General features: G+C 43.7%; 1 protein-coding gene across 1 annotated transcript in view; it reads right to left on the bottom strand.

Annotated features, from left to right (window-relative positions):
* Positions 1–5,339: 5,339 nt before the first annotated feature.
* The window catches only part of AKR1D1 (aldo-keto reductase family 1 member D1), a 33,312-nt gene continuing 25,190 nt past the window's right edge, over positions 5,340–13,461 (bottom strand). The window contains exons 5-9 of the mRNA XM_035342484.1: positions 12,499–12,621; positions 10,660–10,769; positions 10,038–10,203; positions 9,171–9,253; positions 5,340–5,506 (exon numbers count right to left, since the gene is read on the bottom strand). Of these exons, the coding sequence (XP_035198375.1) occupies positions 5,464–5,506; positions 9,171–9,253; positions 10,038–10,203; positions 10,660–10,769; positions 12,499–12,621 (525 nt within the window). The 3' untranslated portion in view covers positions 5,340–5,463. The remainder of the gene's footprint in view (positions 5,507–9,170; positions 9,254–10,037; positions 10,204–10,659; positions 10,770–12,498; positions 12,622–13,461) is intronic.

Below are 13,461 nucleotides of genomic sequence, written 5' to 3'. Positions count from 1 at the left end.
TTTACTAGGTGCAAATTGATGCCTTAATTCATCTGGATCTGTAGTATCTGTGTTGGGAAATGATGCTACAGGGTTTGCTTTTGCTGTGGTAATAACCTCTAGACATGCAGAAAACCAACTCATATTTACACATATTGTGATGGAAGGGGTATTTACCTCATCTTTTCCGAGACTCAGAATCCTCTCTGATAATATAAATGGTGCTGTGTCCAAGAGAAACAGAAGAGAGAGAACAACTTGCATAACATAGGAATGAGCCGTAGTACAAGGGATTCTTGTTCTGTGGGAGCGTTCTACAGTTGGTAGAGAACTGAGAGAGGATTGCACTGTGAGTTTCCTCCTTCTCAAGAAAACATGTTATGTTTGTTAGCTACCAAGTCTTTCCCACTTTTGCCCTAATGAATTTCTTGTGCAAAGTTGAAAGGTTCAGTGGGGTGGATGCAGACAGATCCCTTCCAAAATGCTGTACAGTGTGGTAACTGTTGAGACGTGTAGGCATAAGCTTCCATAAGGATTTGAACCTGCCTTGCTGCATCACTTATCTGTGCTCCAACTGCTGAGGGAAGGGAGCTATGATGTTCCCCTCTCCTCCTCATTTTCTAGCCATGTTCTCTGAGAGTACTTTTATTGCCTCGAAGTCTTGCGTGCCAAACAGACCCTTTCTGTGAACGCAGGGGCATGAGCCAAGCAGCTTGGTGGTCTCTGAACTGGAGATCTCTGGACTGATCTGAGGCCTCCATCCAGGTAGCTTTGCAGTCTACAGAGCAAAAACAGAGTGCCCCTCTGTGCCATGTGTATGTGTTCAAAAACGCATGCATCTTTCTTTCCACCCCTTCCTCTGCCTCCTCTTTTTCCATTTGGTTCTGCTTTGCATTTTATTTGCAATGTGTTGTCCTGTTGTGAGTATTGCTCATGCATGTTGAGTTAAGGTTCCCTGAGGAGTCTGTCTGGCATTGAAAAATTAAAACGAACTTTTTTGTTTTTGCACTCTCAAAGTCCTTTATTTTAAGCTGGGGTTTTTGCTCCAGGGTAGTAGGATGTTGGGAAGAGCTGAACTATGGCACTGCTAAGAATCAATTAACAAAAAACTGCACTAGTACCCAACTGTGCACTGATTGCCCCACCCCAAAAAGCAAATGTGTTTGCAGTTTAGGTCATAAGTGAAATAAGCACGTTGAGTCTCATTCCAATATGTCACTCTCTTACTGACTTTCTTCTTCAACTTGGTGCTTTCTTCTAGATTGTGAAATCTGCCCTGTTGAGAACTGGGAAAAACGTGTATGGAAAAAGCTGCTTCCTCCCTGCCTGAAAATTAGGGGATGAGGGTCTTGCAAATACCAAACCAGTTTATTTCAAAGTGTTTACATTTGAAGGATGGCAACAAGGGAACTTCAGTGCTACTCACAAGGAGGAAGGTCATGCCTCTTATTAAGGCTAGGAGTCAGGTTTATTGTAAAATATGTGAGGGACCTGAATCTATCTTCTACCTGATGCAGAGACCTGAATCATGTCTTGCACATCCCAGGCTTTCTTTTCTTCTATATGTCTCTATAGCACTAGCTTTGCTTCCACATTTAAGTGGTTGATGAACTACACTGAAGAATGAATGCTGATTCTGGTTATAGGGTAATGTGAATTTGGGAAAATATCAGCCTCTCTTGCATTGAATTCCTTTGCAAGTCCAAAGGATATGGTAAAGGTTAGATACGTTGTCAACCTGGAGGTAAGTAAGCAGCTTCTGAGGTTTGTTGGATTAAAAAAATGAATGAGGAGTATCATCAAGTGAGGAATCTGGTCTATGTAACCAAAGGAGTTGTCTTTTGTGACCTTTCCTGATGTTTGCAAGCCATATTTCCTGTCCTTGGTTATCGCTATGCTTTGGCTGGGAGAAAAGATCTCCTTTTCACTACAGAGCATCCAGCTCCACAGCACCTAGCCCTTAATGGCAGGTAAAGAGATGAAAACCATGGGAGGTGTTGCCTTCCCTTCTCCCTGTGTTTAGTTCTGCTTACCCAAAAGCTGTTGTGATTCTGGCTGATGGCACAGGATGGGCTTGCAGCACTCACCCTTCCCTCCACAGGGTGAAATTCAAACCCTTGTAAAAGTTCTTGATAGCTTTGTGGTACAAAAATATGCAGTATAAACACAAAGGGCAGTCTTTTAATGTAAAGTTGTAAAATATACACAGGGCCCATCCCACTTTGCCTCTGTGTTTTTCCTCTAGCTCCAGGGGGCAGCTGCACAGCATCAGGAAAAAAATAGTTAGATATCCCTGAAATGGAGCCCTTTTGCAGAAACTTAGTCTGGGGGATGACAAAACTCTGCCCCATGTGGAAATGAGTTCAGCTACCTAGGTGGGCAGCATCCCTGTGTGACACAGTAACTGCTCAGCAGCGTTTCCCTGTTGCCTCACCTATTAAATATGAGCGTGCCTGAGGAAGGACCAAGATGCTGCAGCGGCAAAAGACTTGGGCTCAGCCCTCAGCTTGTGTAACACCAGGGAAAGCTTCCTCCTCTGACAGCCAGGGAAGCCTATGCTCCAGCACACATTTGTGGCAATTGTATTGCTGCTGTGGTCATGATTGTACCACTTGGTTTTCTGCTGATCAGACCAGCAGCTCTTGGGTTGCAAAAATACTAGATATTGCATGGGTTGTTCTTGTCTGCTGTGAAGTCACTTGTGCATGGTAGAGGCAAGCTTCTTTGCTCTGGATTTCTTTTCACTTTGCAGCTACAGGAAGAATCATGAACTACTTGGCTTACCTGTGGCAACTGAGATTTCCCGGTACGGGTCTTGGTCTACTCCTGCCACATGTAGCTGCCATTAGAGCAGGAGGTGCTTGAGCCCCCTCTGCCTGCTCCTGGCCTTTCCCGTTGGAGCAGGGCTGCAGGCAGTGCTTGGAGCAACCTGGTTCACACCAGGCAGCCTGCTCAATGCGCCTCTGAAACCTGCCGGATGGGAGCAGATTGGATGTGGGGCTGAGGCTTGTTTTTTTCCATCTCTTTGTGTAGCTGCTGGTGGAACACGTTTCCCAAGCCCCCTATCTGCAGGCCTGTCTGTTTTTCCTTCTCCACGTCTTTTATTTGTACAGCAAGATGGAGAACAATGGGAAGCAATGGTCTGAAACTGAGCAAAGCGAGGGAAAAACTAGGCTAGACGTCAGTAGCAGTTTCATAACTGATGGAAACAGCTATGGGAGCATTTGCCCCTGGGAAGAGGCTGAATCTTTTTCATTGGATTCAAATGAGACAATGCAGAGGAGGAGAGCTCTATTAAAATTAGAGGCGGGGGGAGCGGCGGGGAAAGGTTTTTGCTGGCACGTCCTGGGCCAGAGAAGCTCTCACAGTCCATCCTGCCTGTTAACTTGGTACAGATTGAAGACTTGATTATAGGCTATTTCCTGTTAGAGAGGCTTCAGCATATCGTCTTACTCACGTTTACAAGGTCAAATGAAGGGATTCTGATTTATTACAACCTCAGGCCCTGCCTAACGTTTGTGGGGGGGAATGTCTGGAAGGAGCAGATTGCTGAGAAGAAGCTGGTATGAGCTTTTAAGCTGGGCATTAGTTGACATTTGCAGTATACAAAATGAGAGCTCTGTCAAAGCTGACCTGAATTTCATCTGTGGCCAGCGATCTGCACCTGGTCAAGTTACAGTGCAAAAACTTGTACAGTGCTACTGTGTAGCTGGTGAGCCCTGATAGCTCTATTTAAAGCGTGTGCTTATGAAGCTACTGGAATAACACGTTGGGTATGGTGGTGGCTGTGCCCCTCTCTGGCACTCAGATTTTTAGACTTGGATTTTGTCCAGGTTTTTGTTCTAAGTGTGTAATAGAATAAAATGGGAATTGCCCTTGGATGACCTCGGCAAGCAGAATGTGTCTTCATTGCCACAGATTTATTAGTGGATTCATAAATGCTGCATAAAGGCCATTCCCTCTGTGGTGGGACCTGGCTTCTCTAGAGGTGCCCATGGAGCTCATCCAGGGCTGGGATCCACTGGGAGCCTTGCCTGCTCCTCCTGTGAAGTGGTTACCCCTGTACCTCTTTGCCTCAACTCTGAAGTGCACGCCCTGTCCCAACAGAAGTGTCACCATGGTTTGTCTGCTCTGGTGCTTTTCTTATTCTAGTCACTCCAGGGATAATGAACATCAATGGTAACAAATAAAAGCAGACGATATAGAGCGAAGATCATTAGATCAGCACATAGGTTTCAGTACAAGAACTAATCTTTCTCTGTATGGTTTGGTTTCTTCTCTAGTACTTCTCTAGTGTACCTTCTTCTGCAGCAGGAAGCTGGAGTGCCTGTGCGTGGGAAGGAGGGAAAGTAGCCTTCTGCAGATGAGGACATGGGTTGACAGATTTACAAGCTGCTAAAGTAATTTAGCAAAATGCTCTGAAAGAGATTCATGCTGTAGGGTTAGTTTTTCTTACACTGGTGTCCATGCTTTTCCCCTTTTGTTACAGAAAGCTGAGGACAAGATTGAAGGAAATGCCCAGGCTTCAGCCTGGTTCCTTCTGCCTTACTTCTACCCATTTCTTGGACCTGACAGTGTTTTACAATCTCAAAGCATGGTAGAAAGCGGTATTTAACGAAGATGACTTATTCCTCCTATAAAACTCAGTTTACTAATTAAGAATTGTCTTGGCCAGAATTTAATACAGAAGACCGTAAGAACTTCTAAATGAACAGAAGTTTTCTTGGGTGAGCCAGTTTGTGGAATAGGAAAGTTTAAGGGACTTTTGTCTTCAGGAGATGAGGTTCTTGTGAAGTACCTACAGTAGTGCTGGCTCCAGCATGGCTATAATCATGCAACACTACTCAATGCCATCCTTACATTGCAGCTCAAATGTAGAGCCAGAGACTGGCCTGTGCTTCACTGAGGCTGCTCAGCTGAGGCAGAGGGGATATGAACATGCTTATGTTGTGTTAGGGCCTGAACTAGTTGTATGGGCACCAACAAATACACTGGTCAGAGTAAAACAGGCTTCACTCCATGCAATAATGGATATTTATATTTATTTGCACACGCTCTTAAAATCCAGTTAGTTCCCTATTTCTAAATTTCACTTGAGCTGTGAAACAAAACTACTTCTTTACATCTACTGAAGCAAAAATTCTTATTTAAGATGCAGTGGTGGATATGCCGTTGAATGAAGATGGTTTGGCTTGCATGAGTGAGCCTGTTTTCAAGAGAAAACTTCAATTTTATCAGTTTTCATTTTTGAAACTTAGATACTCATGGAGCTAAAGTCGCTTAAGCTAAAACCCTAGACTCATCAGCTTAAATAGACATGCTCCTCAGTAGCAATAACAAACTGACAAGACAACAAGAGGTAAACGTCATGTTTTTAATGCTGATTTGAACAGTCTCCCATAAAACCAAAGCAGCAAACATTGGGTCTCTTTCAACCAAGTGTAATGATGCTGAGTTAGGAACCTGCCTGGACACACTTCGTTTTCAGTATTCATCGCTGAAGGGGTACTCTGGATGGTCACGCCACCTGTGAAGAGGTCAGATTGAACAAGTAAGCTTCTCAGGTGAAGCAGGTTATCTTGTCACTCAGGCAGTTGTGCCGTGCCAAACAAACCTCTGTCCTGCAGAACATAGGCAGCCTTCACAGAAGGCTATTCTGCTGATTCAGATGCTGTTTGCTCTGAATAATCTTCCCTGCAGGAAGTAAACCCATGTAATTATGGAGAGGACAGTGAAGGACCATTTTTTTTTTTCAGGTCTACAGATCATGTGCCTTAAGACAGATAGGGCAAGAAACAACAAGAGTGTGGAGGTTAGTCATTCTTCCTCTCTTTGTGGATTTAACTCATGTTACTGGAAGCGTTGTAGGGAAGGAGTATGTTCCCATTATGTGCATGTTGTAGAATGGGAGGATGACTTTGTTCAAATGTCCAGAAATACCCTCAGATAAAAAGGCTATAGTTAGAGTGACGGTGGAGACACCAGACTGTACTGCTTTGGCTTATACATGAAGAACTGGCACAAGCAGGTCTGGGTCTCGTTGGTCCTTTCTCCAAGTGGCTGCCGTATCCAGCTAAAACCCACTAGCTCAGCCAAGGTGTAGATGTGCTGCCAGGTCAATAGCACCAGTGACATACAGCTTACAAAGAAGCTTTGGGGTGACACAATTCAGGAAAGAAAGGGATGTTCATAGCTGCATGCTATCAAAGGCAGAGATAGGTTTTAAAAAGGCTCTGGTTTTAAAAACTCAAGGAAGATGCATGATTCAGGAGCATTATAAAAGGCAAGAGTCAAATTCCTAGGGTAAACTGCAGGTGAAAAATAGCACCTGTTGTCCATTAATGGCAGCATGTTGATTACATGTGGGTTGTGCTGTGTGGGGTGTATGTGTTTTTTTAATTTATTTTTTATTTTTTTGAAGATGGTGCTAAACCACAAGCCCTGGCTTGACAAACATTTTCCATTAGCAAAATCAAGAATTTCTGAGGAACTCTCTCAGGTGCACCATGGCAGCTGGCTGCCTTGCCTTACAGCAGAGCACAACAAATACTGGCGTTTATCCCAGCTATGAATCGTTCCAATTTGGGAAGGATACATTTCACAATATTGAAGCTAACTGACTGGAATACATCAAACATTTTTGAATTGGTTGTGTCAAAACATTTCATTCTGATATTCAGCCAAGCTGAAGTGTTTACACATTAACAGATTGAGATGGTTCAAAAAAAAAAAAAAAAACAAGCCACAAACACTTTGGCATGTTTGGTTTTGGTATAATTTGATAATCTCTAAGCCATCAGTGTCACAATCTCTACTTTCTATCTATGAAGCATGCTTTCTAATCAGATCACACATGTTCAAAGGTCTGAGTCCTCTTGTGTACCTAAATGACTCACTCAAAGTCAATAATGTAGCTTGGAATAAATGGTAAAGAAGAATGTTCATAGCAGAGATTTGGAGTACAAGATAAATCCAGCAGACAGATTACTGTAAAGCTTGCCAGCACAGTACTTTTAGAGTTCCCAAAAGGAGGAAAAAAACACTTTAGACGGAGTTCTTTTAAAAAATATGAGTACTCCAGAAAAATAGCAATTTTCTGCTCAGATGTTTAACTTGCTAGCTCATTCCAATTAACGCAGTATTATGTTTCTACAGGCTTATATCATCAGAACAACAGATCTGGATGTTGTACCCACAACAGCAGATAACTGGAATAACCACAGGAATTCTGGATTTTCCTATTCCCTGACATGTACATTGCAGCAGTGGAAGGTTTTCCACAAAGCTGGCTAACCAGAAGTCTCTCTGTATGATGGTTTAACCTTTCAGATACCTGTTGTTGCATAAAATAAGACATCCCTCTAGACTAGTAAGTCATCTGTTGCAGTGCCAACTCCAGGCACTTCAGTGCAAGAACACACTTGTAGGTGGATATGGGTTTACTTGCTACTTGCATGTCAACATCATTTCTCCAGGAAGTTATTTAAGTTGAGGCCAGGCTGTATTTAAGCATTTTCCCCAAACATGTCACTTCTGTAATAAATGGAGCTGTCGATATCCACCACCCCATACATCCTGCTTTCCTTGTCCTCAGTGGCCTTTTATGACTAAATTTAGTCTAATAAAGTAAAACATTTCATTTATTAGTTTTGGATGGGTAGCCTAGAAAGTTCTCCTGTGGGCATTTACATTATTTAATTTTGCTTCCGGAAAAGGCTCTCGCATTTGCACCAAGGTTACTTTTCATGTATATCCTCACTAACAATGTTTAAATGATGCTATAGCTCAACTTGGCTATGAAAAAACAATTTCCAATACCAAAACACACATAAGAATCTGCTAGGGCTTTTGTGAGAAGCCTTCTGGAACTGAGTGCTGATAATTGATGGAAGGCTGTTTTAAGAAACTAAAGCTTCAGAGCACATTGCTGAGCTTAAATGTGAAAGATGAACTCCATTATGATGCTTTTAACTTTGTTCATATTTCCTATCATATTTATTCAGCACAATAAGTGGTTTATTTGTTCCTTTGCAAAATTCCCACTATCTTTTGAGTGATAGCCAACATTTTAGAGTGCTATTGATACTGCTGTCCTGCTTTTCATTATCATTAGTGCTTGAGCACACTACAGTTTGGCAAGATGCGGATAATCCGAGGTAATAGGAGAAATGTATGGAAATGAATCCCTTTGGCTACACACTGAGTGCCTTGAAAAGGGGAAAGCATAGAGTTTGGCTGTAAACTGTAGACGCTCTTGAGCTGAAGGAAAAACAAAGGGCCTCATTCTCTAGAGGAGATGTTGGGTCAGCCTGAGCCTTCTTGGGTAGCGCAGCCTTCAGGCAAAGAAAAACTGTTGGGTTTTAAGCTTTAGATCCCAAGCAGCAAGAGACTAAGCCTTTTTAATTCTCAGAAAAGATCGATGAGGAAGTGGTCTAGCAGTCAAGCAAGCTGCATGGCTTTCTGCTTTTCATATAAGAAGGTAGAACTCGACATGGCAGCAGGCAAGGGAGGTTGCTGAAGAAGTTGGTCTCAGGGAAAGCCAAAACAATTTCTGATTGTCTGTGGTTTTAAGAGGAAGTTGGCTGGGCAAATTATGTTCTGACCAAACCCTATTAAGGGAGATGGAGGAGAGCTCTCCTTAAACTAGTCCTGTGGTTTCTTATAGCATTGCTCTTAATTCTTCTTCTTCTGCATGTCATTTTGGGACAAATTGCTTCTGGAAACACTAGGGTTGCAATCCATAAGCAGTAGCACTTGAGCAACAACATGGCCTGCTAAGCACTGAAAGAGAAGGTGTGAAGGAGGGGAAAGACAAGAAAATGTTCCTATTTAAATTAAAGCTCTGCTATCCACGCTGGTGTTTAGACAGGGGTAGCAGTACAGCTTGTGACTGGCTGAGACAGCTATCACACCATATAGTGGAAGGTGCTTAAGGAGGTGGTGCAGAGGTGGAGTAGCCAGATACAGTCATCTACTGGGTGGGCATTTGACACCTGAGCTGTAAGCATGTGTTGCACACTTTGCAAATGGCCCAGGGGTCTATTTGGGCTGCATTAAATAGCTCCTATATCAAAGTTTTACTTTAATACTAATTTTTGTGTAGACAAACTTGTTTTAAAAGGGATTTAAAAAAAATATCTCTGAAAAGACAAGAGTGTTCTGGGAGGATATAGGATTCCTCCTGGACTTACATTAAAAGTTCCACATAACGAACGTTTTTATTCAGTGCTGCAATTTCCTTCATCTCTTCGTCAGTGAGGGAGAAGTCAAAGATCTAATGGAAGGAGAAGTTAGGAGTAAGTTAACAGTTCTTGTCACAGGCAATATGAATATGTTCCATATTTCAGAAGTCCAGAAAAAACCTCCCCTTCCTTCCCCCCTGCACACTCCCCTCTCCCCCAAATCTACACTTGCTTGTGTTTATAGGGAAGTCTTGAGGACATGAATAAGTTCAGTCACGTTCAATTACACACTCTTCCAAGAAGAGAAAGGCAGTCTGGTAAGCACCAGGCCATTGGCTTTAAAAGTAACACATTGGCAGGGAAAGTGTATAGCAGTGGGGGTACTGAGTGCTGCAATGGATACAGGTAAAAATGTTCATTTTATTTAGGGTGGCAGTGGTCAAGCCATCTGCTTTCTGGTGGAGTGGTTATAAGCATTCCTGCCACACCCATATGCAGCACCTTCCCTTCCCCAACAAACTGGGGCAGAAAAAATCAGTCATCCCTGAATACCTACTGCCAGCAACGTTGGTCTGCTGACCTACCAAATTACTTCATCTCCCTTGTGCTGCTCAGTGCAGCAATGGCTACTCTGGGGAACACCACCAGCTGGAACTTTAGCCATTTCAAAGGATTAGAAGACACCAGAATTTCATCTCTATTCTGCTCTTGTCATATCTTAGTACCATGAAGTGTTGGGGAGAAAAAGAATCAAATGTGGCAAAGCTTGACATGGTCAAGCTTTTTGTCTATGGAAAAAAATATGAAAACTGCCTTCCTCAGGAGCCAAGACAATGCAAATGGATTCATGTGTGCACCATCAGAGTGCAAATATACCTGGAAATTCTCTCTGATGCGTTGTGGATTGAAGCTTTTTGGGATGACCACCACCCCTCGCTGGATGCTGAAACGCAAAGCAACCTGTGCAGCTGTCTTGTTGTACTTTCTGCCAATGGCATTCAGCACAGGATCCTTCAGTAAAGGAGGGGAGGACACATTTACCCTGGAAGAGAATTGGGAAAAGGAAGAAAAAAATCTCCCTATTTTTAATGTCAAAACATACAGGACCTACTCATTCATGGACAGAACATTGCAGCTTTTTGGCAAATATTGTGAAGGACAGTAGAGAAGCTTTAACACTTAGGATGGAGGACTGTCAAAGACAACTTCATATGTGATGTCCTAACATTGACTTAGTTTCTACTTCCTCGGCGTTCCCAACGACAGCCTTTTGCTTTCTGGCAGAGACAACCTCCCACACAGACCACCTGGCACTTCTTGATGACAGCATGCAGCAGGAGTGTTGCAAGTTTACATTCACAGCTGCAATATTTAGACACTCAAGTTCAAAACTACCGTGAAAAGTGGGGACACGCATTTCACACAGATTGAGCAATGGAAATCTATTATTCTTTTTCTGGACAATGGCCCTGCTATTTGAGGGTAGCAGGGGACTTACCATGTTTCATCCCTGGAGGTTCCCAGTGGGCTGTACCCAACAATAACAATGTCATGTTGTCTGCAAAATTCTAAGAGTTTGGGTTGGGTGAAATAGGGATGGCATTCGACCTACAAGAGTTAGAAAGAATGATTAATCAATAGGACCAAAATCATAACCAATATTTGTAAGCGTTGCAGACTAGGGATGACTTTTTGGCTTTCAGGAAAGGATACATATTAAGTTAAGGAATAGGGAAATTCAGTCTGCGGTAACAGTTCTAATGGTACACTGCTGGGTGGTGATGGATTTTTATTTATTTATTTATTGGTGGGCAGCAGATCAATGTCTATGATTACAGTTTGGCTGCAGGGCATTTGTATTGGTCCCAGTGGAAAGGTGCCAATAAGTGGGGGGATGGAGGGAGGCTGAGATTTAGGCTGTGAAGGCAACTCATCTCTTGTGGGTCAGATCATTGTTTCTCTGCTTGTCACATTCAGGGTGACTTCAACATGCCTTTTTTAGGGGAACTGTTGGCATGAGCTGTCCCAGGCAGAAAGGTGATGGGGAATATGTAAAAGGTGAGATCTCGACAATGGTTATGACCTTGTTATGAGTTCTGCCCTCCCACACTGCAAATACTGTGCCTCATTCCCTTACAGGCAGGGATTTTCTGGCTATGTTTTTGGTCTCTGGGAAAGGGATGTCTGCGAGGTGATGGAGCAACCTCTGTATACAGTTTGAAGCTAGCTGGCACACCTACACTTGCTGGCCAGCTGCTCTAAGGTGGGCTTAATCTTTTGCCCAGTTTCCCTTGACCCCATAAGGCAGCAGCAGTGCACAGTGCAGTCCTAGGGGCACTCCACGAACTGCAGTTGCATTTTGTGCCCACTGGGAATGTTAGTATCAGTGAACGGTGCAGGAATCTCTTCTCTAAAGCTGCCCTGCTGTCCAAGCCAAAGGCAGAAATGAAAGTTATGGCCAGCCTCCATGCCCTGTCCTGTGCCAATCCCAGCCCTCCGGGCCATGCGCGGAGGGTGAGAAGTTGGGCCTGGATGGTTTCTGGCCTCTTCTCTGATACCACTAACATGGATGTTTGTCTGTGCCAGATGAGTCAGAAGAGTTTTCCAGTGACTTCTAGGAAATGCAGTGAGCTGCCAAATGCCAGTCAAAGATACTGGGCGACTGGATGGGTCACTGCTGCCTACCACCATCTCTGAGCCTAGCTACCGTGACTTAACCCAGATATGCCTATCCACCTTGTGGGCTTGTTCAGTTCCAGTTGGTTGTTTATCTGTGTTTTCCCCTTTATTTTTTTCTCCAACTTTTACTGAAACTGTTAGGGGAAAGGCAGAAGAGACAAAGGACAGGAAATTTAGGAGTTACCTCTAATGGCTGTAAATCTCAGGAAGCTTAGAGTGACTCAATCTCTGATATTTAGGGTTATTTAGGTTTGGTGTCAGCTGAGGTATATGTGGCTTCTTTGAGGACTGGTTAGCCCTGAATGATTTGCCTTGTGAACTTTTTGGATGTGAAGTAAGGTACGTTGCAGAGATTTAAAATCTGCCTTGACTCAGCATTCAACTTTGTTAAGGAGCTTGGCACAGAGACGTGCGTTTTATAGTCCTGGAGCAGGAACTGAGAAGCGCGATCGTTCCAGCACCTTCAAGTGTTTATCTTTAGCTTAGATAGGATGAGCAGTATTTTGAAGCTAGAAATACGTGACAGTATAGAAGGCAGCAGCTATGGCAAAGCATGTATCACCCTTCTGCACGTGGCATCTTAGGTCACGCCTTGCCTCTGTGTTCCCTGCTGGGTAGTGGTGCTGTGGCGGGCACTGCCCTCGGCTTGCGGTCATACCTGGTTGCTGACGGGCTTGTGCTTGAGTCCTGGCTTGTTCAGGATCATCTCCAGCTGTCTGCGGTTGAAATTGGATACTCCAATAGACTTTGCCAAGCCTGCATCTTTGCATGCTTCCATAGCCTGCAAAGACAACAAAGGCTGGTTGGAGACCAAATGTTGGCTTCGTTCCTTGCAGCACGTGTTTTAGAGAGGTGGAAGCCAGTCAGTTCTTGAGACTGCTGGACAACCCTTGCAGCAGCAGAGCTAGCAGCTCTGTTACCACAAGGGATGGTGCTATCCCACTATTTAAACTCCATTCCCGTGTAGACCCGCTTTTCAGACCAAACACTAATGTTTTCCTCTGAGGGTAGAATTTGTCTGGAAAGCGGACAGATTAATCTGATGTATAGATATGTGTCACATGTTTGCTTTCAGAGAGTTTAGCTTAGCTGGGCTGCTTTAGCAGTGTCTCAAAGCTGGAGAAGGAATAGTGAACAAAACATACTAATTTCCTGATAATTTCATGGGAGTTTTTCATATAAAGCCTCTGTCCTGCGTAATTACCCAAATACTTAGCAAGGCACATCATGAAACCAGCACAGAAACCTCAGTACAATACAAAGTAGGAGAAAAAGGTGGGAGAGAGGAACTCTAGAGATTTTGCAGTTCAAACAAATCCTAGAAGCTGAGAAAGTTTTATTAATGCTGGATATGAACATGTGCTCCAGTCCTCTTCATTAAGATTCATCTGCTGAGTCTTTCTAAGGAAAAAGAGGGCCCTTTCCTGTGGTCTCCCCGCTTTGCTCTCAGAAACTGCACACACAGCTTCAAAGCAGCTCAGACCCTCAGAGGAGCTGGGTGCCCCCCTTGCCGGCTTCGTTATTCCTTTCATGTCTCTCTGGAGCAGGGAGGTAAAGAGGCACCAGGTATTTGGTGACCTCTAGTTGGCCTCATATGCTTTGTATCACCCAGTGACAAGTC

The sequence above is a fragment of the Oxyura jamaicensis genome, chromosome 1 (genome assembly GCF_011077185.1).
Source record: "Oxyura jamaicensis isolate SHBP4307 breed ruddy duck chromosome 1, BPBGC_Ojam_1.0, whole genome shotgun sequence".
Taxonomy (NCBI): domain Eukaryota; kingdom Metazoa; phylum Chordata; class Aves; order Anseriformes; family Anatidae; genus Oxyura; species Oxyura jamaicensis.
Note: the sequence above shows the minus strand (reverse complement) of the source record. Positions and strands in the feature narration are given on the sequence as shown.